Genomic DNA, 26,236 nt, shown 5'->3' on the forward strand with positions numbered 1-26,236 from the left:
TCCGCTTCCCGCTAACTCTCAGTTAATGCCATATACTCGTTTGGGGGGATGGCAAGGAGGGGCCCTCTGAGTGTCACCGCGGCAGGGCCCTGGGGAGGGATCCGCTGGAGACGGTTTCTGACAACGTGGGAGGCCTTTTCGAGTCACAAAGCCAGCCTGTCCCTGACTCCCTCCTGAGAAGGGAGATGCTGCCAACGGCTACATGACACACCAGCGCTGTTTCTCTCCCTGGAGCTGGGCGGCTCCTAGCACAGGGCCCAGGGTGTCACTCCAGGGATGTGAGTCAGCCCCCCGGGGAAGGAGCCCGATGACAGCCTGCTCTGGGAGGGGGACGCCTCCCCCATCGCTCCCCACGGGGACAGGGCTCCCTCCTGCAAGTGGCCGCCTCCCTGGGGGCAGCAGGGAAGGGCCTAGAGAGGGCTGCAGGGTGGGGAGCAGAGCAGTGGCTTCCTTCTCTCCCCGCTGAGTTCCCCGCTTTTCTTCGGGGTTTTCTCTTTGGGCCCAACTGCCCCATTATCTCTGCCCCCCCGTACTCTCTCAGCTCTGACCACCTGGAGACCCAAATCCGGTCCCTCGGGGTTCCCACGGCTTCCCTGAAGCAGCCTGGCAAGGGAAAGGGACTTCTCTAAACACTAAAGTGACAGAGGAACAAGCAGAGACCAGGCAAGTGACACATAGGCAGCAGGCCTTGGGCATCTCAATCACTGCCCCCCCCCCCCCCCCCGCCGCCCCAGGGGCTGGGACAACCCACAGCCCCTCCCTGGCGGTTTCCCGGGCAGCTCCCTGCTCCTTTCTGGGCGTGGCATCCTCTCTCTTCTCCATGTCCACCTGTGGCGTCCTAACAGCCTGTGTCCTTCCTTCCTGAGACCCCACCCAGTCCTCCCACGGGCCTGGGGGCTCCCTCTGAGGCCTTTTCCTCCTCGGCCCACTGGCAGGACCGGAGGTGGAGATAGAACCCCCCTTACCTATCTCAGGTGGCAACTCCACCTGCCCCCTAAGGCTGGGCTTCCTCAGGATACACTCGATGGCCACACAGGCCCCTTCATGGCTCACAGAATGTGAGGAGACAAAACAAGCCCCAGGTAAAGCCACAGTGACCTTCCTTGGAGGGCAGAGCCCGTCACCTGCTATGCAACAGCCTCAGGGTCCGAGGCTCCTGGAGAAGCCGCTCTTAGGGTTCTGACTGTTCAGAGATGGGCTGGAACTGAGCCGGGCACAGGGGCCAGAGAGTAAAGAGCAGTCTTGCTAGTTGGCTGTGACGGAGCTTGGAACCTGGGGGACTGTGGAGAGGAGCCAGTAGGAGAGGGGACCCGGCATTCTGTGGGGGGCACGGGGGGAGGACCCCTTACGCAGGTGCCCACCAGCAGTCCTGGGCCAGGTGGGGCTGTTCACTGGGCAGTGGGAAGGTCAGTGCCCAGTTCCCATGACAACCAACCTCCCACAGGAGCATGCCACTCACTTTGCGTTGCTTGGGGTGCGGGGGGCTGGGCTCGTGTCCCATGACTGGGGCAACGGAGGAACAGCCACCGGAGGCTCCCAGGAGAACATTTCAGAAAAGCCAGGAAAAAGAGCAGGGAGACCTCTGGCCCCACCCCGGGCAGGCAGGCCTTGGGGAGAGCCCCTCGCCAGCCTGGGCGGCAGCAGCGGGCAGAGGGAGGAGCAGATGGAGCGCAGCCAGCTCCCCCGGGTCTGACTCCGGCTCTGCCTCGCTGGCTTCGTGACCTTGAGTGAGTTGCCCCAGTTTCCTCACCTGGACCCTGGGGATAGTAATGGCCTCACCCTGCAGCGTGGTGGTGAGGATTCAGTGTAAACTACGGCACCTACAGCCTGGCACGTGGGCAGCAGGGGAGCCCCAGTTATGCCCCAAGTATATCTGCAGTCGGAATTCTGCAAGTAGACAATGATCCGAGTCCTATTCTCCCATCCGTTCCTCACCCCACCTCGACTTCCTCACCCCCTACTCGCTCAGACCGTGATTTCAGATCACAGTATAGAATAGCCCTCGGAGAAACCCGTTTCGTAGGCGAGGATGCTGGTGCCCTCCCTGCATTCCAGGCTGTGCCCAGGCCAGCCATCAGCAGGGTGGAGCTCTAACATGGCCGTCTTCTGACACAATTATTGGTATTTCTCCGGCCACCGAGGCTGAGGGCTATTGCCAGAGAGATGGGCATATGCAAACATCTCGCCTCAGCACCCCCAGCCCACGATCTGTCTCTCAACTCTAATCCCCTCACCCCGTGGCCAAGTGGAAATGGTCTCCATGGAGAACCCTCCGTCCCAAGTTTGGCTGCAGCCCTGGGGAGACCCTCAAGGTCATTCTTTGTCCAGAAGGGAAGGCTTTGCATATTCATGGAGCATGAGTAGGTGTCAGTTCAGACACAGGAGGGAAATGTGGCTACAGGGGCCGAGTGATGAGGATGGATGAGGGCCAGATGGGCACAGGGCTGGCAGGGGAGTGGTGCGGAGGAGGCTCCCTGCCGGAGCGGCTGCAGCTTTCTACATTGTTGCTGACATCAAAACCCCATAAAAACATGCCAGCAACTGGACACGGGCGACCTAGACTCTAAGGCCAGCCGGGTCTCCTCCTCCTCCAAGGTATAAATATTTATGTGTCATGGGAGGGCTTGGCTGGCTTAGGGTCTCGGCACTTTGACCAAGCCTCTCTTTCCTCCTCGGTTTTCTGGCTGATGCTTCCTGTCAGTTTGCCTGTTGGCAGTCTCAGTAGAGACAGGAAGTCCCTTTCATGGAAGAGACTGACTGTTGGCTGAGAAAATGCCATCTCTGCTCTGTGCCTTTTAGGACACTTCCTGCCTTAGACCCCACGTCTTCCCTTGGCCTCTTCCCTATAAGACAGAGAGGCTCACAGGCCCAGAAAGAAGACAGCGAGTGGGCAGTGAGCTGGGAGTGGAAGTGGGGTGGAGTAAAAAAAAAAAAACAAACAGGGCAAGAGAATTGCCTATAAAAACCTAGAGACAAGAAAGGCAATGGGCAGAGCCTAGGCCTGGGTCTCAGGAGACCTGGGCTCGGGGTCCAGATCTGCACGGACTCACTGAGCCTCCCAGACAGGTGTGACTTCTCTGGTCTTAACTTGCTCATCTGAGGGAAGAGGACGTTGGGCCAAATCATCCCTAAGGTCATTTCTAGCTCTGACCTTACCCAAGTCCAGGGAAACATGGACACAAAACACGGTGGTCCACTGGAAATCAGAAACCCCCCGGGGACTGTCCCAATGCTCCCAAGGCCGTTGGTACTCTGGTCATCGTTACACCCCCCGAGCCCAGTCTCCCCCAAACTGCTGCTGATCCAGGGGACACAATGCACCCCTTCCCCTTCCTCCAGAGTGAACCCTGGGGTTTGAACATCCTCGAGGGGATGGTGGGTGGTTGCTTCCCTGGGGACCAAATCCTCTCCCTCCAGGAGCAATGTCACTGGGTTATCAGGTGACAGAAGCAACAGGGCGGGGAAGCACACAGAGTGCCCAGGGTTGGGGGACACATTCCTGTGGGTGCATGAGCCTGTCCGCTAGTGATTTCCCATTCATTCCAATGGAGGGGAAGATGAGGGATGTATACCATTGAGATGCACCGCACCCTAGCGATGGGCACGTGGGCAGGATGGGCTGGTCCCAGCCCCGAGCTGTAGCAGCCGCAGAGCTGGGTTCTGCAGAGGCCAGTGGAGTGGGAAGTCGGGCTGTCTGGATGCCGGGGATTGAGTAACGGAGAGAAGGGAACCTTCTCCACTGCTCTGAGCCTCCGGCAGCCTCTGATGGCCATGTCCTCTGAGGCCGCAGGGAAGGACCCGTTGTGTTTAGAACCGACTTCAAAGAGAACACCCCAGGCCAGCCGGGAGGTTATTGAGCAGCTCAGCTTACAGCCAGGCCAGGGCCCTGTCTGGACCAATTAGCTTTGTTTTCCGGCTTCACCCAGGAAACCTTTACCCCATGTACCCAACCACGGCCACTGGCCCCAGCCGGCCCAAGAGGAAGGGTAGGAAGGGTCAGCGCCCGTCTGTCACCGCTGCTAAGGGATGCAGGCTTGGCGCGCCCACCTTTGCTGCAGCCACTCTGGGGGTGGCTGCCCATCTCCCGAACCAGTGTGCTGCCCGTGGGACGGGGCCCACAGCCCCCTCCCCCTTCTGGGTTCTTGCTGGATTTCCAGCTATTGCTTTCTAGAGGCGCCTTGGCTCTCTGGGGAGTCCTAGGAAGGTCAAGATCCCCTTGACCCAGAACATGGCACCTAGCAGGCTGAGCTACACTCCCAGGACCTGAGATCTGAGATGGGGGACCCCTTGATGCACCCCGAGCTCTGAGGGTAGGGCTGCAGTTCTTCTTTGGAAGCTGAAAACATTGCTCCCGGCTTCGATGTTTCCATCTCTTCTGGGAGGAGAGGAAAGGAAAGATCCCACGCAGCTGCCCTCCGCATGGCCAAGGGCCGGAGGGGTAAATAGCGGGGGCTTGATGGACATTCCCACCCACTGGAACGGAACTGGAGGAGGAAAGCTGGGTATTCCAGAGAATGAGGCCTGAGGGAGTGAGGTGGTAAAGGAATATTAGCCGAGACAAGCGGGCCAGAGGCAGCTTCCGCTGGGCAGCCCCAGGCGGCTTCTGATCGGGCGGCGGGCCAGGCAGCGGGGAGGGCACAGCCAGGGCTCGCTTGGGGCCAGGCCGCTGACGGCAGGGCTGGCCAACTTCATACATTATTCAGAGCAGCTCTGGCTGACCAGCTTGGGGAGCAGTCTTCATGGGTCCGGGAGGGGAACCCAGGCCCAGCCTTGCTCCCTTCACACATCCCGGGGCTTCTGTGTGACCCTGACCCGCACTGCAGGCCCCTTCTGGAAAGCTCTCCCTGTCTACTTCCATCCCCACTTGGTGCTGCCTGCAAGAGTCCGAACACTCAGGAATTGAAGGCGGGTTTCCAGGGATACTGAGGCTGGATAGAACATCAGCTACAGTGAACCTTTTAAACTTATGATTGTGGCGTCTCATGAACCTCGCCTGCCCCTTTACCTCCCCTTTCATCTTTACTCTCTCCCCAGGAGGGCAGAGCTGATTCTCTGCCCACCCCACCCCCCAACTAGACTGGGAGGCCTGAGGGGCAGGACTGGGGTTGAAGTCCTTGTATTCCTGGTACGTAGCAATTACACCACAAATAGCTGCTGCGTGCAGAAAAGAAAGCCTGTCTTACGTGCGAGAAGTTCTTTCTAGATCCTTCCCCCAATCCAAGGAAAACAGAGAGCAATTACCCCACAAATAGTGCTGCATGCAGACAAGAAAGCCTGTCTTACTCGAGAGTTCTTTCTAGACCCTTCCCCCACCCCAAGGAACTAGAGAAACTCACTCTCCCCTCGGAGCCTCTTTTATACTCTCCACCTCCCCTGCCGCCAAAGGCAGGCCTGGAACTTTCCTTTCCTAGAAATTGTTTTAGACAAATCGCACCCGACCCTGCTTTCTTTTCTCCGTCTCTCCACTTCTGCACGTGGCTTGTCGCGCAGCAGCTGGTGACTTGGCAGTAAGCTTCCTGAGCTGGTCTGTCCCCAACTGTGTGTGAGGGGCTCAGGGGTTTGGGGGCCACTGGGCACGCTCTGCGGTCCCCGTGGCCTGGGCACTCGGTGGAGGGTTCACTCTTGGCCACTGTTTCCACAGCCCAGCTCTACGGGTGCTCAGCGAAGCACCTGAGCAGCACAGAGCCCACACTCAGTGCGGGTTTGTTGAATGAAAGCATGTCAAGGTCAATGCCCACAGGAAGAATACTGGGGAAGTGGCAGAGGAATCCAGTGTCAGCACCAGAGCTGCCCCAGAGAGAAATGAGAGAGCCTAACGGTCTTGGGGTGGATCCCTGGACGGGCTGCCCAGTTTCAGGAGCAGAGTCACCACACCCCTCGGGCGTGCGAGAGCTGTGCTCTGCGGAGGAACTGGGTCAGATCTTGGCTCCTGCCGCTCTCTCTGGGTGACTGGGTGAACCCTGTCGCCTACAGCCTTCGTCTCTCTATTTCTATGCAGGGGATGGTAATAAGGATTGTGTGAGGGTGACATGTGATAAAGCTGGTTGTGCTCTTGGCTCCTACTAGGCCAGTGGTTCTCAACCTTCCTAATGCCACGACCCTTTAATACAGCTCCTCATGTTGTGGTGACCCCCAACCATAAAATTATTTTCGTTGCTACTTCATAACTGTAATGTTGCTACTGTTATGAATTGTAATGTAAATATCTGATATGCAGGATGTATTTTCATTGTTACAAACTGAACATAATTAAAGCATAGTGACTAATCACAAAAACAATATGTAATTATATATGTGTTTTCCGATGGTCTTAGGCGACCCCTGTGAAAGGGTCGTTTGACCCCCAAAGGGGTCGCGACCCACAGGTTGAGAACCGCTGTACTAGGTGCTCAAGTACTAACCGGCATATCCCCAGCAAAGGCAGCAGGTGGGGAGCGGACTCAGCCCAGGTGTAGGCTATGCCACGTGGGGAAGGAGGGAGACAGCCTGTTGGAGCAGCCGTCCCTGGGGCAGGAGAACCTCCTAGAGCACATTTCCCAGGAGCTGAAGGAAAGGCCTGATTCCTCCTGGCATTCAAGGGAGGTGGTGGGTCTGAAATTCTGCTCAGTGGCCTGTTATCTTGGGGGTTAAGTTTCTCCTGTGGAGACCGCACTCCAGGGACGGGGCACCTCCGCTCTGTGACGATGAGGGAGCCGAGCACTTCTCTGTGGGAGAAATCCACAAACTCAGCACATCTCAGCACATCGCAGCTGGTTTCCCACTGAGAAACCACAGCCCAGAGAGGGCAAGTCACTTTCCCAAGGTCACACAGGAGCACGTGGTATAGCTAGGAAATAAAATAAAATAGGAGTAATAATAGCCAACGACCAGTCAGAACAGGTGGTCTGGACCAAAGTGGGGGGTCAGGCGTGGGAGTGGTCAGTGCCCCACAGGCCGAGCTAGAAAGAAAGGCAAGGTGAGAAGGGCTCAGGAGGCTGCTCCGGGACAGCGTTCTCCTAGGCATCTTGCTTGTGTGTTTTATTTAATTTCCTGCTTATAATACCACTATGAGCTCCACACCATTATAATCATCCCCATTTTGTGGATGTGGAAACCGAGGCAGTTTAGATAATGTCCCCAAGGTCTGCAGGCTAAAAAGGGCAGAAGCTGGAATGCAACACGAGTTTGTTTGGCACCAAAGCCTGAGCTCTTTGCACACACATGCACACACATGTTGTGTGTAGACACACACACGTGTATACACAAACACACATGCTCACTCTGACCTGGCGGGGACCTGGTAAGGCAGGAAGATGGCCGAGTCCATTAGCACCAAGCACAACACATATTTATGGCCCCAATTATAGCCTTCACCCTCCCTCCCCTCCCCGCCACCTGGAATAGCTACAGGAATAGTGTGCGCACTGAGGCCTGAGGCCTCGGTAGCAATAAGTACAAGATTACAGAGATGTTAGCAAACCCGGTGACGGTGGCTCTGTTATAATGATAAATCTACAGCTTTATGCAGAAATAATGAGAGTGGGAGCAGAAGGGAGGGGGAGGGAAGAGCAGGGTGACTTCAGCCAATCAAAGTTCTGGGTGGGGAGAAGCGTGGCAAGGCGCTGGGAAAGCCCAGGAGACCATCCGGGACCTTAGCCAAGCCAGGCAGGACCGGGGGCATCGGGGCAGCCCTGCTGGGGACGGGGTGGATTTAACGAACTCCCTCAATTCCTCTTGATGGGATGGGGCAGTAGAGGCCTCCCACTGCCCTGGCGTGATTGGTTCCCTTACTTCTCGCCCTGCAGCCTGGAGGGGGATAGCAGCTAGGCTTCTATTGATGCCTAGGCTTCCCTCCGGAACAACCTGGGGGTGGTGAGGCAATTGGCTTAAGGTTTGCAATGAACAGAGCTGGACTCCTCTGCCGCACACCCCCTTCACTAGCCTTGAAGCTCCACGCTCAGTGGTTGTGGGAAACACCACCAATGCTCCAGGCTTGGCTACTGCAAACCACCCGAGTGCTGGGGGGGTGGGGAGGGGGGGCAAACAGGGCCCCACATGGGCCCGCCGGCCAGGGCTGGAGCTGATTCTCTGATACAAGCAGGGGGAGCAATAAGGGGACGGCATTCATGGATCCGTGTGTCCTCAGAGAACCCTCCAGAGCCCCCTCTCCTTCCACTCAGCCTGTAGGTCACTGACCCCCCACTTCAGTGCAGACAACCTGATCCCACTGGTTCATCTCTTTGCTGCTTTGGACACAAACCATCTGCCTGAACCACACCTGAAGGAACACAGGCTGGGTCTCCCCACCAACCCCAGCTCCACCCATTTTCCAAATGGCTGCCTTCTCCAGGAAGCCCTCCCAGGTTGCCTGAACCCAACGCCACTGCCTCTTTAATAATCCTCCCCTTTGCACCAATACAGACGGTCCCCGACTTTCAACGGTTTGACTTTATGATGGTGTCAAAGCTGCATATTCAGTAGAAACCGAACTTTGAATGTCAAATTCTGGTCTTCCCCTGGGCTGGCAATCTGTGGTCTGATGTTCTCATGATGCTGGCGAGCAGCAGGGAGCCTCAGCTCCTAGCCAGCCACACGATCACGAGGGAAACCCACCGGCACAGTACAGTGTGTTAACTGTGTTGGATGCTCTGTGCCCAGCTGTAGGCTCATGAGTTCTGAGCATGTGTCAGGTGGGCTTGGCTAGGATGTGATGTTTGGTGGGTGAGGTGTATTACATGCATGTTGAGTCACTATATTTTCAACTTACAATGGGTTTCTTGAGACATAATCCCATGGTCAGTCAAGGCGCATCTGTCCATAGTTGTGATTGAGGTAACTAAGCCATTGGTCATTCAACAAGAAGGTGCTGAGTTCCTGATGACATGCTGAGCCCCAAGGGACACTCCAGGAGAAGGCCAAATGTGGGACACAGCCATTCCCGAGCTGTGCCACTGGGAGCACTTGGCAAGACAGAATACGATTCGGGGTGTAACTGAGGGATACAGACAGAGTTAACCCAGAGGAGTGACGGTGGACTCCAGGGATGCTGTAAAGGCGGTTGCATCGGGCCAGATAGAGAGGTGGGGGAAGGGCCTGCCCCACGGCGGGGGGGGGGGGGGGGCGGGCGCGGCGGAAGGACCTTGTGAGGGAAGGCTAGAGGCAGGAATGTCTGTGTTCAGGGACCAGCCTGCGGGCACAGGAGCTGCGGGAGTTCTGAGCTCAGGGCCAAAATGCAGCTCTAGGAAGGGAACTGGCGGGCAGGAGCTGGCTGCGCTCCTCGGCTCCACCCCCACCGCGCGGGGCCGCAGGACTTCACATGCACCGAGCGTCCATCATTCCTGGGAACTGTGGCCTGGGCTTCTCTGGCCTCAAAATAATTACAACTTAGAGTCAGCACCAAAAATCGAACAAAACAAAAAGTCCCCCCAGAGACGGATAAAAGCACCAGCCTTCTTATTTCCCTTCCCTCTCCTCTGCCTGGTGCTTTGCCTGCAGGAGGGGTCCCCAAGGGCCTCACCTAGGCAGGACCTCCAGCTCAGGTAGAAGGATGTGTGAGCCTGGCCACTGGCTCCTCAGCATCGGAGACTCCCGGGTCTGGGCCCCCTCTGCTCCTGGGCCCCCTCTGCTCCTGAATCCCCTCTGCTCCTGGGCGCCCTCTGCTCCTGGGGCCCCTCTGCTCCTGGGCCCCCTCTGCTCCTGGGCCCCCTCAGCTCCTGGACCCCCTCAGCTCCTGGCCCCTCTGCTCCTGGGCGCCCTCTGCTCCTGGATCCCCTCTGCTCCTGGGCCCCCTCTGCTCCTGGGCCCCCTCAGCTCCTGGACCCCCTCAGCTCCTGGCCCCTCTGCTCCTGGGGCCCCTCTGCTCCTGGATCCCCTCTGCTCCTGGGCCCCCTCTGCTCCTGGGGCCCCTCTGCTCCTGGGCCCCCTCTGCTCCTGGGCCCCCTCTGCTCCTGGGGCCCCTCTGCTCCTGGACCCCCTCTGCTCCCGGCCCCTCTGCTCCCGGCCCCTCTGCTCCTGGACCCCCTCTGCTCCTGGACCCCCTCTGCTCCTGGACCCCCTCTGCTCCTGGCCCCCTCTGCTCCTGGACCCCCTCTGCTCCTGGACCCCCTCTGCTCCTGGCCCCCTCTGCTCCTGGACCCCCTCTGCTCCTGGACCCCCTCTGCTCCTGGCTAGAATGCTTCCCCTTCCTCTTTGCCTATCAAGTCCCTCCCCACCAAGCTTAATCCCCATCATCTGGGAAAACTTTCCTGCTGTGCAGATTCTCAGATCCAACCTTGCACAGTGTATAGTATTTGCTACTGCGCATCACTAGCTGCCGCATGGACAGTTCCTGTCTCTGTATTTGGATTCTGCATTTCTGTGGGGTACAGAGGCCGTCGTCTGTCCCAGCCCCCAGCCCCCAGGGCCTGGCACAGTGTTCTGCCGGAGGAGGTGGAGGGGGACTGTCAGGTACTGATGGGCGTGATAGGGATGCCGCTGATTCGTCCAGCACCTTTTGGACGCTCTGCCTTTTTCTGAAGCCGGGCTGCGGAAGGGAATGGGGTGAGAGCAGGGACCGCCACCAGTTCTAGGGCCTAGGACTTATCCAGGTGCGGGTGTGCTGGGGCGGACGGCCTCCTCCAGGACTGGGGCCTGCACTCAGGCCCGGAGCTGAAGTCCCAGGAGAGGGAGCACTCTGGTTAGAAGGGAGCTCCTTGGAGGGCTGGCCTCGCGTCTCCCTCTCTGAGCCCCTGGGTCACAGCCACAGTGTGGGGAGGATGAGCTGCCTGTCTCTACCTGCACAGTCACCATAATGAAGCCGCCGCCTTAGGAGACCACCAGGGAAGAGCCGCACCCCATGTGAACTTCCGAGTGATTGAGGGGGCAGAGCTGCTGTGGCGCCCGCCCCGTCTGCCCGCCCTGCTCTGGGTGCTGTTCTTGGGGGTGACATTTCAGGAAAGTAAGGGAAGGGAGGTCAAAGTCAGCACCAGCTATGAGAATGGGGTGTCCCAGAGACAATGCCCCGGCACAGAAACGGGGCCCAGCAAGCTGCTCCAGCTCTTAGAACACACCCAGGTGCTTGCCCTTTCTCACCAGAGCAGGGCTGGCTTCCCCAGCCCCTCCCCTTACAAGTTCAACACAGAGATGTCGGGTATTGACTGTCCAAAGGGAGGGCCCGCAGACTGAGTGGGGTCCCTCCTGCCCCAGAGGAAGATCTGGGAGACAGTCAAGCAGTTAGCACCCAAGACACCAGACGAGGGGCCATCGCTGCCATGTGGGAGCACCCTGCTGGGCTCTGGGCGGCCTGGGAGGCTTCGGTAGACACACCACCGACCCGCAGGAGCAATCACACCGCTTCCTCAGCACCCAGAGCCTGCAGCATTCCGTCTACACCAGACCGAAGAGCCGGGGTGTGGCCTCTCCAGTTCTGTGCCGGAGCTGCCCTCCCTCCTCTTAAAAGCGAACTGAGCCTCAGCCCCTGGAATCCTCTGGGTTAGTTCCAGTTGAGTGTGAACAGCCCAGCCACTCTCTCCCATGTGGGGCTTAGCCAGGTGCCCTTTGAGGCCACCCCTGCCCCCCCGACACACGCGCCCCCTCCCAGCCTGGCCTGGCAGGCAGTGCCTACGAGAAGGGGCTCTGCTGTGTGGTCACTAAGAACACCCGGTTCCCCTGGGCACACGGTAGGGTGGCTGTGCCCAGCCCCCTTGACATTAGGAGCCGCCTGTGTCTTGCTTTGGCTGATGAAATGTGAGTGGAAGTGACATGTGTCACTTCTGCGTGGAAGCTTTGAGAGACAGTCACAGTTTGCCACCTCCCCCTCCTCCTGACATGGTCCTGGGAGCACGTGTGGAGAGGGAGCTGTGGGCTTGGATCCCTGGGTAACAAGGTAGAGCACAGCCCGGGCCAGGCTGCAGAACACGGGTACCATGAATGAGAACTAACGCTTCAAGCCAGCCATTTTCGATCTTTTTCATCTCATCACACATACACTAGTGACTAAAATTCTGCGGCACGCCCAACAAATATGTTTTTGTCCATCTGACAAAAAAATAGGATAATTTTCGATCATTTATACCAGATGGCTATTGTGTTGGCTCTTGTCATTTTTTTATTTGACAGCTAAGGGAAAAGAGGTCAGTGCCCCTGACTAAATAGACAGGTATTGCATGTTTTAAAAATTCTCGCGGCCCAGCGGTTGAAAATCGCTGCTTTAAGTCACCAGATCCTAAGATTGTTTGTTGCTGGGGCATAACCTGGCTCATCCTAACTAACGTAGCCTGTTCTTGGTTGCCTTTGATTCAGTCTGTGGGCCTGGCCCATTCCTTACCCAGGGTCAGAGAGACATATGCCGTTATCCCACAGGTGGGATACCTGAGGCCCAGCAGGTAGAGAGAATTGCCTAGAACTTGTGATCAGAAGCACTAGATAAACATTCCCTTCCCTTCTCACCAACACGGGGCGAGTGCAAGGACTCCCTCTGGGTAGGCGGGGCCACTGGTCAATTTCCAAGTCCCTCTTCACATCCTGAAGTTCAAGGCCCACCTGTCCCCAGGGCGAGGGGGCTGGGACACGTCCCACTCCACCTAGAACTGGGGATCCTCGAGGAGCCGGGGGCGGGGCTGTACTCACGCTCGTGGCGTACTGGATGTCCTTCCAGATGGAGGTTTCCCGGGACAGGTCGGAGGCCTCAAAGAGGTTGTCCAGGATCACCTCCCCGATCATGTCGTGGCGGGAGAAGCGGTCGAAGTCGAAGACACTGAGGTGCAGCTTGCGGTCGGCCAGCTCCTCGTAGGGCACGGGGAAGTGGAAGTGCTCGTCGAAGGTGGGGTTCAGGGTCTTGCGGTGCACCCGCGTCTGCTGCTTGCACTTGCGGTCGGGCAGGAGGTAGATCTTGACGTAAGGGTCCGAGCTGCCGCAGAAGTCCTTGGCGGGGAGGTCGAAGGCCTTCAGGATGCGCACGATCAGGGTCTCCGCCTCGTAGTCGTAGCGCAGGCTGAAGTTGATCTTCCCGCAGCTCTTGGCGGCCTCGGACTTGGCGTCGTCCCCATCCACCGACTTCTGCTTGTACAGCTCGGGCTTGATGCGGCCGATGCTGGTGGGCTGCTCTGCGGCCGGCGGCAGCTCGTGGCCATAGTCCACGCTGGAGACGTGCATCTGCCGGGGCAGGTGGCGCTTGAAGGACGTGTGCCTGGCGGAGGGCGGGAGCGGGCAGAGGGCACGGTCAGAGCTCAGGGGGAGGGGATGTAGGCAGGCACCCCCTTGCCCCCTGTGGCCCTGGCTCATCCTCCCCGCGGTGGGGGCCCCCTTTCCCTCTGCACACACTGTGTGTGCGGTACATCTTAATATATGTGAAGTAGTTGCAATGGGGCCTGGTATGTAGTAAGCCCAGTAAATATGAGCCACTGCTTGCATTCTCATTCTCCCTGCTTTTCTGCCACCGTCCTGCTTTCTAGGTTTCTTTCCTAGTAGACATGCCTCCAGTTCCCACATTAAACCATGAGATCCCTGACGAGGAGGGCCAGCCTTTCCTGTCCTGGAGGTGGCTGGTGGCTGTCCCTCTACCACGACCCCATCACCATAGTTAACATTACTGGGCTTTACAGCCCGGCTGGAAAAGTTCATCTTGGCTCTGCCACCGTCTCGCTATGCGACCTTGGGCCAGTTATTTCACTTCTCTTTGCTATAAAATGAGGGTAATAAGAGGAGCAATTGCATAGGGTTGCTGTGAGAATGAAATGAATTCATACATACAGAGTACTTGTTAGAACAGGGCCAGGGAATGCTAAGGGACATGTCACTATCAAAGGGATTCTTTCAGGGGCTCCGCACAGCCACCCCGGAGTCATTAGCTCTGTTTTACAGTGGGGAAAAGAGAGGCTTGCTCTAGGCCATACGCTGAACTCTGTCAACATGACCCCAGCCCTTTCATTCCAGCCCTCCAGCCTGGAGACCAGGCCTCCTTCCTTCCGGCTGGTCCCCTGGAAGCTGAGGGAGACACTGCAGGACCAGGAACCCACAGAGCCCTGCGTTGTGAAGAAACACAATGCCTCATGCCTGCACGCATCACTTCTGTTAAAAGTGTTTCTGGATTAGAACAGATTTTTGTGATTATGTGGCGGTTGTTGGTTTTGGTTGTTCCGTTAAAGAATGCCATGTATATAAACGCTGTCGTGTGGGGAACCCTGCCAGGGGCTACCAAGAAATTCTCCTCAAAACGCTCTTGCCCTACCTCCCAGGCACTGCAGACTCCAGCTCCACGGCTCCGTTGACATATCCCTAGACGCCCATGAACATTCATGCCTCTTGGCCTTGGCATATTCTCTTCCCTCTGCCTGATGTCTTTCCTTCCCTCCAAACACCCAGTACCTCCCACCCGCACACCCCCCCTGCACACCACACGCACAGCACCCACCCGGGGTTCCCCTTTCCTGAGGACTTTGCTGGTGCCACCTCCCAGCTGATCACCCACCATGGAGCAATCCTCTGAAATGTTCTCCAATCATAGTTCACTTATTATCTCTGGCCTCTGCCCCTCGCAGAGTCTCTTTATTGAATATGAGAATGTGGGGGTGTGGGGTGAGGGCAGGGAGGGCCCCCCTCACCTGGTGGATGACGCTGGCTCTGTGGTCTGTCGCTGCAGCCGCGTGTGACGCACGATGTGCTCTCTGACCGACATCTGCACCTCGGCAGGGATGTCTGGGGACGTGTGGCTGATCTTCACGGCCGCCTCCAGGAAGCCCAGGGTGCTGGGGTCCTTCAGCTTGTCCGCCATGGCGCCTCTGGAGCCGGGGACCTTAGCAGAAGAGGGACTGGAGGTCTCCTTATTCCTCCGGGGCGTCCAGCACAGCTTCCAAAAGAGAAAGAGAAAAACTGCCACCAGGGCCACGCCACACACGATAACTACAACTGCGAGGAGGCCGACAGAGGTGCCTGCCCTCGGCGTGCGCCAGGCAGGGAGGGACAGGCAGACGGAGGCGGGAGAACGGGCAGGGCGATGGGAGAGGGAGCACACACAAGGGACAAAGACGGAAGAAGAGAAAAGAATGGTCGTGAGAACGCTGCCCGGGCGGAGGGGACATGGCTTCAGGGTTGACGCTCCACAGTCCACTGGCCTTCACCTGCGTCTGATGTTACAGCTCCCCCTCCCCCCACGGCCAGCTTGGGGAGCACCTGATGCTTGTTGGCTTGTGCACGGGGAAGGGAAAGTAATTTCAGTAACAGCCTAAGCAAATGTGCAGATTCGTGAAGCATTCACATTCGGATGCCGTTTGAATTTCGATTAGAGCTGTTACGATGGCCGGGCGTATGGCAGGGTCATTTTCGGGCACAGCTCTCTTCCTCAACAGGCTGAGCGGCCTTGGAGATCGGAGGCTCCAGACCTCCCCCTCTTCCCTCCCCCTTCCCCCACGGAGCCCAGAGCGGGAGCTCAGTAAGTAGTTATTGATTTGACTTGCAATGAATGAAATCCTGCATTATCGCTTTGAGGGCCGAGATTAGGTCTAATACTTCTATACTCAGAACTCTGCGCGTAGTAGGCTCCATAAAGACTTGTATTAAATTGAAATCCGAGGCACACAGTTTATTTCAAAGCTAAACACAAACGATCCCTATAACTGTCTCTTCTTTTTGCCCCATTCCTGTGGCTATTTGAGAGCTCTGCTGTGAAACTGGTACTTTTGAATGTTGTGCTTGGTTCAGGGGTGGGCGCTCACTGCCCCGCCCCCAGCCCACCCCTGCCCCCAGTAGGATGGCCCTTATCCCCAGGGAGCTGTGCAGATGCCTCCCTCTGGGAGAAATGATTGAGCAGACCTCTCATCCCACCTGTAGGAAAGGCCTCTTGAGCCCAAGGCCTCTTCTGACTCTGAGAAGAAAGGTCAGAGGCTCTGAAGCAATGGTTCCCCGGACAGGTGTGCACAAAGGTCACCTGTGGACAGGCCAGCAGGGAAGTCTTGTATGCTGGCATGATGATTGGAAGACTGAGATTCCACCGCCATCACCACCAGACTTTTTGCTACTCTGGCAAAGGACAGATGACTTGGTACCTAGCCTTGCACTCATGCCTGATGGGAACATTTGGAGGGGTGTGTCCGCACCAGTTCTACTCCCTGTTCCCTGCCTGGCCCCTGCAGCAGGCCTGTGAGTTTGCAGCCCCGGGATGATCTTGTTCTGATGCCTTAAGAATCTTATGAAGGTGAGAAACAACCCTACAAGTATCGAGGCCAGGCTGTGCTGCTGCAGGTGGGAGGAGTGGTCTAGAGAAGGGACTAGCCTGGGGTCACAGGTCAGACACAGAGCCTGGACCAGGGTCCAGATGTCCATCGCGCAGCCTAGGGCTCTTTCCACCATCCCAGCCTGTTTGTCCCTGATTAAGCTGTCGGCTACTGGAACCCTGTGTTTTTTTATATTCGTCTGACTCAGGGCCTCGCACAGAAACTGGCCCATGAGAATAAATGAGTGAATGAATGAATGGCACATAAAGGAGCTGTAATTATCTCTTCAACCAACTTCGCTGAGCATCTGCCTTGGGCCAGGTGCTAAGCTCTGCTTGGAGTACAGAGATGCCAGGTCCCTCCTGGGGGGGACCCAGAGTACTCTCACAGCATGCAGGCCCCAGGGAAAGCGGCCCCCCATCCAGAAGGGCCTGACAAGGAGGCGAGGACACCAGCCACCCTCTCCGGGGAACCAGCACTGCCTTCCGACTCCCTGGCTTAGGGTACTGGCCTTGACCAGCTACCATGTTATGAATAGGGAGTCACAGCAGAGAACCCTCAAGTCCTCAGCCACCTGCACCAACCCCCAGGCCCCTGCACAGAGACAATGGAGCCGCTCTGGGCCAGAGGAGCTGGGTCAGTCCTTCCCCAGAGACTGAGGTCTCTAATGGGGTGTTGCATGCATCCAGGGGGCACAAGAGAAGAAGTATCAGCTTGTTCTAATATGTATTTACTATCTTAATAATAAGACATCAAGCTCTGGCCAGCGTGGCTCAATTGGTTGAGTGTTGTCCCGTGCACTGAGAGATTGCCGGTTCAATTCTCAGCCAGGGCACATGCCCAGGTTGTGGGCTCAGTCCCCAGTGCGATCCCTGGTTGGGGTGTGTATGGGAGGCAGCCGATCGATGATCCTCTCTCGCATCAATGTTTCTCTCTCTCCCTCTCCCTTCTTCTCTCTCTAAAATCAATCAGTTAAGAAAAGAAGACATAAAAACCTTAACATGCATACAAGTCGATAGTAATAGAAATGATGGCATTTTATTATTGTATTTAGGTCAAGTTATCGAACATTGCCATGTCCAAAGTACAAAGCACTTTTTATGTGTATTACTCATACTCTCCAGGGAAATGGGCCTGGCTATCATCCACATTTTGCAGATGAGGAAACTGAGGCACAGAGGACTGAATTGACTGCCCAGAGCCACACAGCCTGAGTGGTGGCGCTGAGATACGACCCAGGCTCTCCGGCTCTGCAGTTCTCTCTGTTGATGTGTGGTATATATCATGAGGACAGATAAACACACTGTTTCCTTAGGCCCTCAGCCCCTGGGGTGCTCGAGAGCAACCCCCGACAGATGCGTCCTCCTCCTAAGTATCTGCCAGCTCGGGACCCTTGACCTCTGCTCTCTGTTACAGCTGTGCTGGCTGCCTCTCTGCAGTGAGTCATCTTAAAACAAAAGGTATTTCTAGGACTTGGCTTTCTTTTGATCATATATCTGACTTGCTGTGGTAGTAATTCGAATTTTAATGAGGAAGGGGGAGAGGTAGAGGGGTCCAGAGAGCATAGCATGCATTTAAATGCTCAGCCTGACAAAATACTGAATTCCTAAATGAAGAGAGAGGTGGGGCAGGGGGCGGGCCGAGGGAATCAATTCTTCCTCCGTGTGGTTGCTATTTTGAACGCTTCTCCGCGTGGCCCCCTGCTGTTGTTCCCTCGAAGCTGTGATTAAGGGAGGCAGGGGTATGGATTCCTGGGAATCAGCACCCAGCGCTCAGTGCTGGTTATGTAAGACCAGGAGGCCTTCCTCTGCCCACCGGATCTTCTCCCTGGACGCCTCCCAGGCAGGCACTGTGAGGAGAACCGGGTCCTGCTGCTGAGGGGGTTCACCCTCACAGGGGATGCAAGGAGGTGAGCAAGGCCGGGAACAGCAGAATTAGGCCAGGGCAGGGGATAATTGTACAGGACTTAGCCCCCTTCAAACCACTGCATATGGCCTTGAACTCAGCCAGCCCACTTAGCCTGGTGAAAGGTGCATCGAGGCTGGAAAGGGTAGGCTCTCCGAGGCCTGAGGACCGTGCAGAGGCCCAGATCACCTAACCAGCGGTCGCCAACCTTTCGTACCTCACAGATCACCCGTTGGCGACCGCTGACTTAAGCTATGTGCCTTTCTACCCTGCCTGCTGGGGCCAATGGGCCAGGACGTGTTGCCCTCACAGGTGCACAGGTAGCCTTCAGAGCCTTTTCCCCACCCGTGTCTTGTTGGAACCACAGCCCCGTGAGGCAGATAAGATTTGATGGGCAGCTCAGCCACCATTTGAGTCCTGACCCAGTGCACTTCATATGGATACCAGGCACAGCTTCATGACAAGGCAGAGGCAGCCCTCTCATTAGGGCAAAAGCCCTTGTCACAGCCCTGGAAAGAGAAAATACTTCCTAAATATTGGTATTCTTCCCCCATCTTCCTTCTTTATTTCCCCTTCAGCCTGGAGAGAAAGGAGCTCAGATTGGGCTCATTCAATGTCCATCTCCACTGGCTTTAAACTGTGTGACTTTCACAAGCTACTTAATCTCTCTCAGCCTCAGTTTCCTCATCTGTACAATGGGTATAATGATAGTATCTACCTCATAGGGGCATTGTGAGATTTCAGTGAGACCAAAAGTATATCAGAAATGCTGAGGACAGTGCCTGGAAGGTAGTAAGCAACATAATAAATATTAGCTATTTTAAAAAATATATATTTTTATTGATTTCTGAGAAGAAGGGAGAGGGAGAGAGAGATAGAAACATCAGTGATGAGAGAGAATCACTGATCGGCTGCCTCCTGCAGGCCCCACACTGGAGAGCAAGCCCGCAACCCCAAGCATGTGCCCTGACTGGGAATCAAACTGTGGCCTCCTGGTTTATAGGTCAACGCTCAACCACTAAGCCATGCTGGCCGGGCAGCTTTTTTTATTGGAAGTACCTGCTTCCACCCAGTCAGGCTTTAAATATCCCCTCATTGTGAAATTTATTTTGTTGGCAGAACACTTGTAAGCCATGAACTCCAATAAACAGAGATAGCTTTAACTTTATCATTATCAACCAGGAACAAACTTACTAGCAGAAATACTGTATTTCATACACAGCCAGGTCTCTCTCTGGCTCAAGACATATGGGCACCGCGGGAAATCTCTCACGTCTGCAAGTCTCTCAGTCACTACTCATGTGCCTGCTCCTTGCCCCGTTGTTCTGTTGTTGCCCTCACCAGCCAGCTGGTGGGCAGCGTGAGCTCCAAAGGAAAATCATAAAGAAAAGTCAACAACTGAGATTGTGCGACGCTTTCGCAACACTTTTCTTGGAAACTGGAGGGAAGCAGTCCTTTGCTCAATATCAGGCATGAAACATCTTCATTGGGCATCAGAGGAGCCGGATTCCACAGGCACCTGCTCTGGGAAACCATTCTGGCCAATTACCCAGCAGCAAAGAGCTCTGGAACGAGGCGTGGGGAACACACCAGGGACCTGGCACTGGGCGAGGGCGCCTGGCTTCTAGGCCCGGCTGGGGAAGTGGGTCTCACTGGGGCTCAGACACGGGAGGACATCTCGGGGAGCACCAGTGCCAGAATGACCACAGGGCATGTCCACCCACATGTCCGATGGTGTGACCTTGAACAAGTTACTTAACTTCACCAAACCTTGGTCTCTTCTTTTAGTTCATGGGGATTCTTATTATCCCTACTTCACAGACTCACTGTGAATATTAAAGAAACGAAGACTTTCAGCACAGCGGCCCAAATGTACACTGTTATTGTTCTTCATGCTTTGCTTTTTTTGGTGGAGGATAATCATTTACTGCGTACGGAATGGACCCACAGCTGGGCCCTCGGAGCAGAGGAGGGGGACACCAGCCCAGAGGCGGAGTGTCTGAGGGACCCTCAGGCCCCTCTTCTGTCCCGGGAAGTTGAGATCTTCCTGAAGGACCTGCCTGTCACCTTAAGTGAGGCTGTCTGGCACGGGTGATGGCTCCTGGCCTCCCTCTCTCGCCAGGAAATGCTGGGTTATTAATTAGCAACCAGGGCTTTCTTATCTCCACAACTGACACTTCTTTCTCCAAAGACAGAGCCCCGGTGCCGCCGCCCTCTCTCCACCCAGAGTGTTAGGATCCATCTGTGGCTCTTATCGCTTGCTTTTGTCCCCATTTTTCCAATGGGCTTCCATGTCAGGAAAATCCATTTTGCAACAGTAACAGGCATTTTCGTTAACAGATTGTAATTGAAAAGATAAACTGGGGAGAGGAAGTGAAAAGAAAGGGCCATTTTCCCTGCTCCCCTCAAATCTGGAGAAGGCTGCAGGGCGAGGGGCTGTCATTCAGACGCAGATGACAGAGACAATGTGACCCAGAGACCCAGAGCTGTAAAGCAAAAACCACAGAGGCTCAAGCCTGGGAGGAAGAGGGCCTGGTCTGGGACTGGAAACGCCTCTGGGCATTATTATTCCAATATCAATACCAGTCATGTTATTTGTTACTTACTTCTATGGGGTCAGCACTGTACCCCCTTACATGATCTCACTTTATCTTTAAAGCCTCCTTTAAGAAATTAGTATTCACCTCTCAAAGACAAGTCAATTAAGTTTAGAGACGTTCACTAAGTAATTTGTTCAAGAGAACATCGCATTAAGTGGAAAAACTGGGAATTGAACCTGGGACTTTCTGATGCCCGAGTCCAGGCTCCTGAGCCAGGCCTCCGAGGGAGCTGGAGGCTGAGCTGAAGAGCTGTCCAGCTGAGGGCTGGGCAGAGTAACTGGGGCAGCATCTCTTCGTTATAATCAGGAGAGGGTGGAGGTCATCCTCTACTCTATGACCTGACCCTGCAAACCTGGGCAGAACCTGGAGACCAGGCTTATGGCCAACCTCCTCATCCCCCATCCTTTCTTCCCTGGGACGTGCAGACACTGCGGGTTACCCACCAGCCACCGGGCAAATAACCTACGGCCCCTGGAAAGTCTCACTGCCGAGATGTACCTGAGGAATACCTGGGGGGCGGGGGGGGGGGCTCTTCCGTTCCGAGGCGCACGGATGTGATCCATTCATAATGAGCTCTGCCGAGGCTTGTAAATTTATTAGGAGAACCTGGTGTAATTAAAATTCCGGGTTAGCAGGAGGGGGAGCGGAGAGACTTTGTTTTCTCTCCTGCTTTCAGAGATCCAGGCCAAAGTACCGATGGGGATAATTAGCGGAGTCCAAACAGAAAAGGAATTAATGCTCCCGAAAAGGCCGTGATGGGGAGAGACAGTGCTGGGCTAATTACGGCCGCACCAAGCTTTCTGACTGGCCGCGCGTCCACCTTCATTAAGGGCTGCAGCGGTAAGACGGGGCTGATGAGTGCTACAGCCCGCAGAGTATTGGCATTCATTTAGCAGTTCTTAGTGTTATTTTGGCAGATGGGGACTGGACCTTTCTGCCTGGTTGGTCAGGGCATGTGGTCCCTCTGAATGTGGAGATCAAGGCTGGGGTGATGGGGGGCGGGGGCAGACAGAGAGCCAGAAGATTCTTTACCCTCCACCCCGCTCTTCCTGTTTATACCTGCAACTCATCAGGGGAAAGGTCTGCCTGGGCCCATGTAGAGCAAGAAAAACAGATCCGCAATAGAGAGAAGGGAGGGATGAGGGGCCCCCCTGACTTCAGCTCCTACGTGTGGCCCAGGCCTTCAGTCCTGAGAGTCCGCTTTTTTTAAGCAGGATCAGCAGGGGTGCCACCAAGCTCGGGGGGCCTTTCCTTCCCCCTTTCATCCTCCACTCCAGACAGCCCCACAGACCCTCCAGAAGCCTGGCCTGATCCCGCGCCTCCATCTTCGTCCTCATCATCTGCAGCCACATGTTATCTGCAGCCCAACTCTGTGGGCAGGGAGCACAGAGAGACACTACACCAGTTAGAAGAGAACACGTCTTTTGTACAGAGCTCGGAGGGATGGAGCATTCTGGATCCACCTCCCGCTCTCTTGATGCCCCCAGTCGGGAGAAGAGAACTTCTAGAACGGTACGTCCAAGGCTCTACTACTCCAGCATGCTGGAGCCTGGTTCTAGAATCCTGAAGCTTCAAGGCACACCAGAGGATGAGCAGACCACCAGGCAGGTGCGCATGCCAGGATTCTCAAAGGAAGGCAAAGCCTGCAGAAGGCCTTCCTCCCAGCAAGGAGGGAGGGAGGGGCTGATGAGAACAGAAACAGGACTTCTGTGTGTGGATGACACGCTGTGCATTTAATGTGCCATCACAAGCAGGGACAATATTATCTGTGCTGCAAACAGCCGACTTCAAAGCCGGTGGCTGAATCAAAGTACATCTCCAGGGTCATTAGAGAAGTGAACAACCATCACATACATCTCATGGCCATAGGTGAGCAAGGGAATAACCATTTCTGGCTGCCAGCCGAGACGGGGCAGGCAGCTCGGGGTCTCCCCCACAGGCCCCTGCATTTTCTGGAACACCTCCAAACCTCTGCTTGCTACCTCCAGTCCAGAGCCCATGCCACCCACACCCAACGCTTTAAAACTTGGCCTATGGAAAAAGTTGAAAGATGGAGATTGTCTGCCGTGTCCCCTGGTGGTGGGGGGCGGGGGGTAGGAGGCGTGTATCAAGGAGGAAGCAGACCCTTTGCCTTTAGAGCTTTTAAAGAAAAGGGGAACTTGCTTTTAGCTGGGACAGTTTGCGTCGAGGTGTTTCCAAGTCGGGGTCTGGTTGAGATTTCCTGTGCAGTTCCTAGCACAGACGCTGGCTTAGAATAGGTCCCGGTAAATGATAGTAGAGTCTGAATCGCAATTGTTGCATCTCAGGGTGTTACTAGAAACCCCGCGAGATAGGGACTTAGAGCAGGAGAAACATACAATGATAAAGTGGACTGGGCATGCGCTAGCCACTTGCATTTTTCATGTAACTGCAAATGGAGAAAACAAAACACACAGCCTTCTCTGATGGAGAATCTGGACCCAGGCAGTGGCTCTGGGATGCAGGGAGCAGGCTGGGAGGGGGGCTCCCCGGAGGTCTGGCCCTGAATGCTACAGCATCTCCCCAGACCCTGTGCTCACCTAAAGGGCACGATCCCAAAGCATCTCTCAACCTCTTTCTTTTGCTGTGATCCAGGACCCCCTGCTGCCTCCCCCATCCCTTTCAGCCCCCCAGCTTGGTCCCCAGGGTTCCTGAGGCTTGTGACTCAGCAGGGAAAGTTAAAGTCCCCGAGGGCTGCAACTCAAACTCGCTTTCTGGAGCAGCCTGCGGGGAAGACATACTGGTTCATCTGGGCCCGCTGGCTCGCGCTGTTCAGCCTTCTCTCACCCTCAGCCTGGTGGTCAGGTACCTGTCATTCCAGATGACAGGGTTTTTCCCTCTAGTCAGAACACCAGAGCCTCCCGGTATCAAGATGTACCCCCCACACACACACACAGACACACAGCTACCCCCGCCCCAGCATCTCTGCCCTGGACAGACAGGAGGGGTCGCCTCCATTCCAGATGGAACCCGACAGGTGTGCCCCCACCTTGTATTATCCCCTTTAGGGTTTGAGGGCCCCACGGGGGTGCATCATTGGAGGAAGGATGGAAGCAAGCCAGAGGCAGGCAGGAAGAGCCTCCCTGACTGGGGGAAATTGTGCATCCGGTGGGTATGGATGGGGAGTTGGGTGGTGTAGGAGGTGATGGCACCGGAGAACCAAAGTCTAATAGCACTGGCCAGGTCTAACGTAGTCTGAGATTCTTCAAGAGGGAGAACCAAGCCTCCCACCTCTATCACCCACCACCCTCTAAAGTTCCTCATGTCTAACCCGAGTCCCTCCGGCTGTCGCAGTGAACCCCTCGATTAGACATCGCCAAGGCGCACGCTGATCGGACGTGGGCCCCCCCCACCCCCCCGCGGGCTGGACACAGACCCTCACACACAGGATCCCCGAGGCCCCTACTCCGACCTCTCCCCGACCCCAGGGGCCGCTCCTAACCCAGGACCTACCGATAGGCCTGACCTTTAACCTCAAGTGAAGACAGGACCCTGGGCCCGCGGCCAATCGCCGCTCAGGTCTCGGGTGGTCCCGGGAGAAGTACGAGGAGACGAAATTCCCGCCTCTCGCAGCCCCTTCCTCCCTTTCCTGCGCCGCTGGCACCGAGCAATCTCCGCGCACCCCCGGCCCCGCGCCACTGGGGTCAGGGTGGGGGACAGGGAGGGCTGGAGTCTGCGGAGCGAAGGGGACCTCCCCACCCCCACCCCGCATTCTACGAGGCCTCGCGCGCCCAGCTCCTCCCCTACGGGGGGCCGCGACCCCTGCCTCCCTCCCGACGTCGGTGTCGGGACAAAGAGGCTCGGCTGCGGCGGGCGGCGTGGCCGCGAGGCTCCGGGGCCCGCCAGCCACCACCTGCCCACCTCCCGCGCTCCCGCCGCCAGGGCGCGACTCCGGGGAGACGCTGCCGCCCCGGCCCTGACCCCGCGGGGCCCGAGCGCGGACTCACCGGCTCGGGCGGGCTCGCCTCGGCGTGGGCTCCGGGCCGGGCTCGGCGGCCACCGGGCTGCGCCGGGCGCAGGGTCCGCGCCGTTCGGGCGGGAGGCGCCCGCTTGGCAAAGTCGGCGGGAGGCACCGGCTCCGTCGCGCCCCGGCCCCGAGTCCGAGTGAGTCAGGGCGGCCGCGGGAGCGAGTTATAGGCGGCGGGGGAGGACGCTGCGACACCTCCCACCCCGCCCCCCAGCGGAGGCGCGGGGAGCCGCTCGCCGCCGAGACGCCGGGACACAAAGACCGCGTGCCGGCCTCAGACCCAAGTTTCTCCCCGGGAGACCCAGGGGGCTCGGGCCGCGCTCCCCCAGAGAGCAGACAAACGGACGGACAGACCGACAGGCGGGCCCTGGGACCGCGACCTCCCGAGGAGACGAGTTAGGTCCTCAGCCGGGATGTCCGCGGTCTGCTCCCCGCACAGACCCCTCCCCTGGCGATCGCCCCCAGGGCGAGCGCAGGGACGGAAGGGAAACTGAGGCTCCAAAGGGCGCCGCATCGCGGGGGCCCAGCTTTCCACGGGGTCCCCGCGGGGTCACACGGGAGCGGGGAGGGGGTCGTCTCCTCCCGGGGCCCCTTGGCGCCGCGCCGCCTGCCTTGCGGGCCACGGGCCAGGGCACTGGCGGAGACTGACTGCGAATCCAGGATCTGGAGCCTGAGTTCTCTCTCGGTCCCGTGCTCCCGGGGCCAGAGGGTTGGGAACCGGGAGGGTGGACAGTTAGGGTGACGATCCAGGAAAGGAGGGGCCTCGGGTTTCGCGTTACCTGCGTCGGCCGCGCTCGGACTCCGCTCTGGGGTCTGTAGCTCGAAGCTCCGACAAGTCTGCACGTCCAGCCCGACAGGGGGCGGCCGGGCCCGGCACAGCGAGGCCAGGACCGCGAGCGCCGCCTGGCACCGAGCCCGCTCGACCCCCCACGCCCCGCTCATGCCCGGGACACCCAGGCCCTCGGTGCAGCCGCGGGATCGCGCGCCCGGCCGGGCTGGGGCGGGGCAGGCGGCCCCAAGAAGACCCTCCCGGCAGCGGCCCCTGCAGCTCCCTGGGGCTTTTAATCACTCCCCGCAGGGTCTCCGCCCCTCACGTGGCATCCCGCGCCCATCCCGCGGCAGCTGGCACGTCTGGCGCCTCTCGGCCGCCCCCTCTACACTTGGGGACCCGCCTGAGCCCCGGCGGGCTCCAGGAGATGGCACCCGGTTGTCCCGCACCCTGGAGGTTGCAAGGCCCCGGAGAGGGCCGGGGATCTGGCTCCGTATTCACTGCCTGGGGTGACCTTGGGCCTCTCTGGGCCTCAGTTTCCCTCTCTGTCCGGGAGTATAACGATGAGCAGTGTTTCACGAGCACCTGGGAATATAAAGATCGTGTTTGTGAAACACTGGTGAACGGCCCCATGCCACACCAGTGATGACGAAATAGAAAAATCTGTAACAGAGAGAATGCCGACCGGCGGGTCTGGGGGCCTTGGCCAAGGTTCCTGACGGGAAAAGTTAGACTTGCCCCAAGTCCCAGCTTCGGAGGCAGAAAACCCTCAGACTGCGGGGCAATGCAAACTGCAAAAAGTCTTCTTCCC

The 26,236-nt window shown here is 57.2% G+C and overlaps 1 protein-coding gene across 1 annotated transcript in view; it reads right to left on the minus strand.

Moving 5' to 3' along the window:
• Positions 1 to 25,598, minus strand: part of SYT6 (synaptotagmin 6) — a 50,340-nt gene extending 24,742 nt beyond the window's left edge. The window contains exons 1-3 of the mRNA XM_070396776.1: positions 25,436 to 25,598; positions 14,559 to 14,886; positions 12,586 to 13,144 (exon numbers count right to left, since the gene is read on the minus strand). Of these exons, the coding sequence (XP_070252877.1) occupies positions 12,586 to 13,144; positions 14,559 to 14,886; positions 25,436 to 25,598 (1,050 nt within the window). The remainder of the gene's footprint in view (positions 1 to 12,585; positions 13,145 to 14,558; positions 14,887 to 25,435) is intronic.
• Between the last annotated feature and the right edge of the window lie 638 nt (positions 25,599 to 26,236).

The sequence above is a fragment of the Myotis yumanensis genome, unplaced genomic scaffold (assembly GCF_028538775.1).
Source record: "Myotis yumanensis isolate MYYU_CA2020_CCGP unplaced genomic scaffold, mMyoYum1.0.hap1 SCAF_17, whole genome shotgun sequence".
In the NCBI taxonomy this organism is placed as follows: domain Eukaryota; kingdom Metazoa; phylum Chordata; class Mammalia; order Chiroptera; family Vespertilionidae; genus Myotis; species Myotis yumanensis.